The sequence below is a fragment of the Solanum pennellii genome, chromosome 8 (genome assembly GCF_001406875.1).
Source record: "Solanum pennellii chromosome 8, SPENNV200".
Taxonomy (NCBI): domain Eukaryota; kingdom Viridiplantae; phylum Streptophyta; class Magnoliopsida; order Solanales; family Solanaceae; genus Solanum; species Solanum pennellii.
Window position 1 is genome coordinate 53,958,938 of NC_028644.1, and position 2,885 is coordinate 53,961,822.

At 31.6% G+C, this 2,885-nt stretch overlaps 1 protein-coding gene across 1 annotated transcript; it reads right to left on the reverse strand.

Moving 5' to 3' along the window:
* Positions 1-836: 836 nt before the first annotated feature.
* Positions 837-2,472, reverse strand: LOC107027013. The gene is made up of 2 exons (XM_015228166.2): positions 1,873-2,472; positions 837-1,773 (listed from the first exon to the last, which is right to left on the reverse strand). The coding sequence occupies exons 1-2, from the start codon at positions 2,274-2,276 to the stop codon at positions 1,179-1,181; spliced, it is 999 nt and encodes a 332-aa protein (XP_015083652.1). The 5' UTR covers positions 2,277-2,472; the 3' UTR covers positions 837-1,178.
* Positions 2,473-2,885: the final 413 nt, after the last annotated feature.

Sequence of the window (2,885 nt, forward strand, 5' to 3'; positions counted from 1 at the left end):
TCGTTGACACTCGACCACCTTATTGAATGAAAGAAATGTACTCTATAGTTTATATATTTAATGTGTACCTCAATCTCGCATTCCGAATATGCTCACCTGGTACTAATTTAATATATAGTCGATAATGTGGAGTATAATAAATATAGGAAAAAGAATACATCAATGTATTATTCTATCATATACCCGTGTTTTAATTTGTTTGTTTTATTTTCATTTTTAATGCGTTAAAAAAAAGAATGTCATTTTCATGTATATATACAGTTCTTTAGTTTCCATTTCCCACGTTACATGTTTAAAATCATAATATTTAAAAAAATATGGTTTGTACATTTTACATATATTTAATTTAAGACCACATTTAAAAGTGTTTTTTTTTAAAACTTTTTTAAACTTCATGTCAAATTGAAACAATTTTATGTTAAGTTAAACCTAAATAAACAAATTGAAACCGTTTCATGTCAAGTCAAACTCAGACAAACAAATTGAAATGGTCCACCCAAATTATGTGTTACGACTAAAATTTTGAGAGTAGTCCAAGTTTTTCTTTAACGGATAGTTTTTTTTATGTATTTTAAATAATTTAGGTTGTTAATGATTATAATTTATAGCACTTGTTATATAATGTCCACCTATATAATAAAATTCAAAAGTTTGAATCTCAGGAGAGACAAGTTGTTTGTCATGTTAACCTTTGATAATGTTTCCCTAAGCTAGTAGTGTAATTGTTGCAGCAAAGTTTAAAGAGTTAAAAGTTGAAGTATGTTTTGGGATAAATTAAGTTTGTGTTGGTATGGCCTACATAATAGTTGAGAATTTAAAGCACTAGAAAAATAAAATAGTATGAAAAACGACATGGGAAGTGATATCATTGTTGGAAGAAAAGGAAATGACAGGATGAACAAATACATGAAAAAGAAATGAGAAAATAAACAATAATAAAAGAAGAAAGTAACCAGTGATGTTCTTATAAGCTTATCACTCATTGTTGTTGTTTGTTACTTCTGTTTTCATCGCCATTAATATTAGTATCATTTCATTGAGTACAACTATTCTCAACTGTTCCCTTGTGATTTCTTGTTTTCTTTTCTTGATACTACACTTGTGCATATTGTCCCACTTCTCTTTGCATCTTGTGGCATTTCTCTTCTCATAATATCCCATTGCAGACATTGACTTACTTATTTCTTTCCATACTTACTTGTTATCTCAGGTTGAGGCAAGTTCGATTTATTTTCTTCTTCCTTTATTTTGAATGTTTGAAAATCAATTTTCTGACCTGTGAGTTTTTCTAAGCAAGACACAAGAGCAGCTTCTCTAGTTGAAGCCAATCTTCTTTCATGGGCTCTAGCAGCTTCTTCATTTTGGAGTTTTTCTAATTCTTTCTCTCTCCATAATTCTTCTCTTTGTTTTCTTTCTTGATCTAATCTCTCCATTGTTTCCATCAAACTTCTTTGTAGATCTTCTTGGTGGTTCGCCAGTTTCTTCACTAACGACTTGAAAAATCTTCCCCATTCATCTTTCCCTCTCTTCCTTTTATGAAATTTACCCATAGTATCGATTTTGTTAACCATGGCTTCAGGAAAAGTGACATTGTGGTTGGTTGGCAAATCATCAGCAGTGAGAACAGATTCAGATGCAATTCCACGAATACAAATAGCTTCTAACTCTCCGAATACTACTCTAGGTGTATTAGTTTCTTCTAAACTATACAATTCCTCATCTTCTTCTTGTTTGTTCTTCTCAATTGCATTTCCATTTGAATATTCTCCTTTCCTACAAATCGAAAATATTAATAAAATATTAATAGGGTGTACGGGAGAGAAAAAATAAAATAATTATAATTTACATGTGATTGAGTGCAGAAAAGATTACCAAACAGGTTGTTTCATAGCAGAATCTTCTTGGTTTTGCCAAACAGCTACACAAGTTTGTCGAGGCTGTGTACAGTATCGCTCACTCCCACGAATCAAAGCATCTTCTTCTCCTCTTATTTCACTTGCAGGAAAAGCCACTAACTCCGCCGTCTGAGACTGATCTACTCTTATTTCTTCTGACATAGATCTGTAATGAGGATGTTGATAAGGGAAAAAATGTTGAGTAATCGGTAAACTGTTGATTTGTTGGAGAATAGAATGAGACTGAGGGAAGTGATAGTTTGGGTTTATTGTGTAAAATGGTGAAGAAGTTGAAGCATTATTTTCCACCATGAATCTAGGCTGCTCTTCCATTTGTGAAGACTCTTGATGGATCCCACCCATTGCATAATCTGATTGCATAACTTCTTTCAGATCTAGCAATACTACACCCAACACACATACATATCAATCAATACTTGTTCTTTTCTTTTTTTTCAAACGAAACCCTAATGAGAAGGAAAGGAGTTTTTTTTTTTTTGGCGGAGGAGTTTGAAAGATGGGCAAAAACTGTTTTAGAGAGAGAAAAAAAAATGAATTGTATGTTCTACTTAGCAAGCAGGAAGTGCGGCTAAAGAGAGTTATGGGCCGGGTTACTCGGTTTTATAATATCCATGACCCGTACTATTTATACTTCTTTTTTGGGTATTTATTTTTACTTCTAAATTTCTTAATTCTCATCATTTAGTAATGATTTAAAATCAATACTAGAATAATACCAGCGCCTCACGGACAAAAAAGATTGGTGATCACTTTGTTTCTAATGGTAGAATTGTTTTGCCAACCACAATGTCATTAATGTTACTAAATTATATATAGGTTTTTTTTTCAAATAAAAAGATTGTTACCTTGAAAAAATATGAATGCCCCAAATTCCAACAAACGTTTTCTTTTTCTATTTTACTTATTTACCCTATTTTTAGTTAACATCAGCCAACAATAGAACACTATATCATGTTCACCTTCATTAAC

What these genes read in the sequence shown, in the direction of transcription:
- LOC107027013 (XM_015228166.2), bottom strand. Translation starts at nt 2,276, where the DNA reads ATGCAATCAGATTATGCAATGGGTGGGATCCATCAAGAGTCTTCACAA. An exon ending in GCTATGAAACAACCTGTTTG is followed by an intron (nt 1,774 to 1,872) that starts GTAATCTTTTCT and finishes TTCGATTTGTAG; the next exon opens with GAAAGGAGAATATTCAAATG.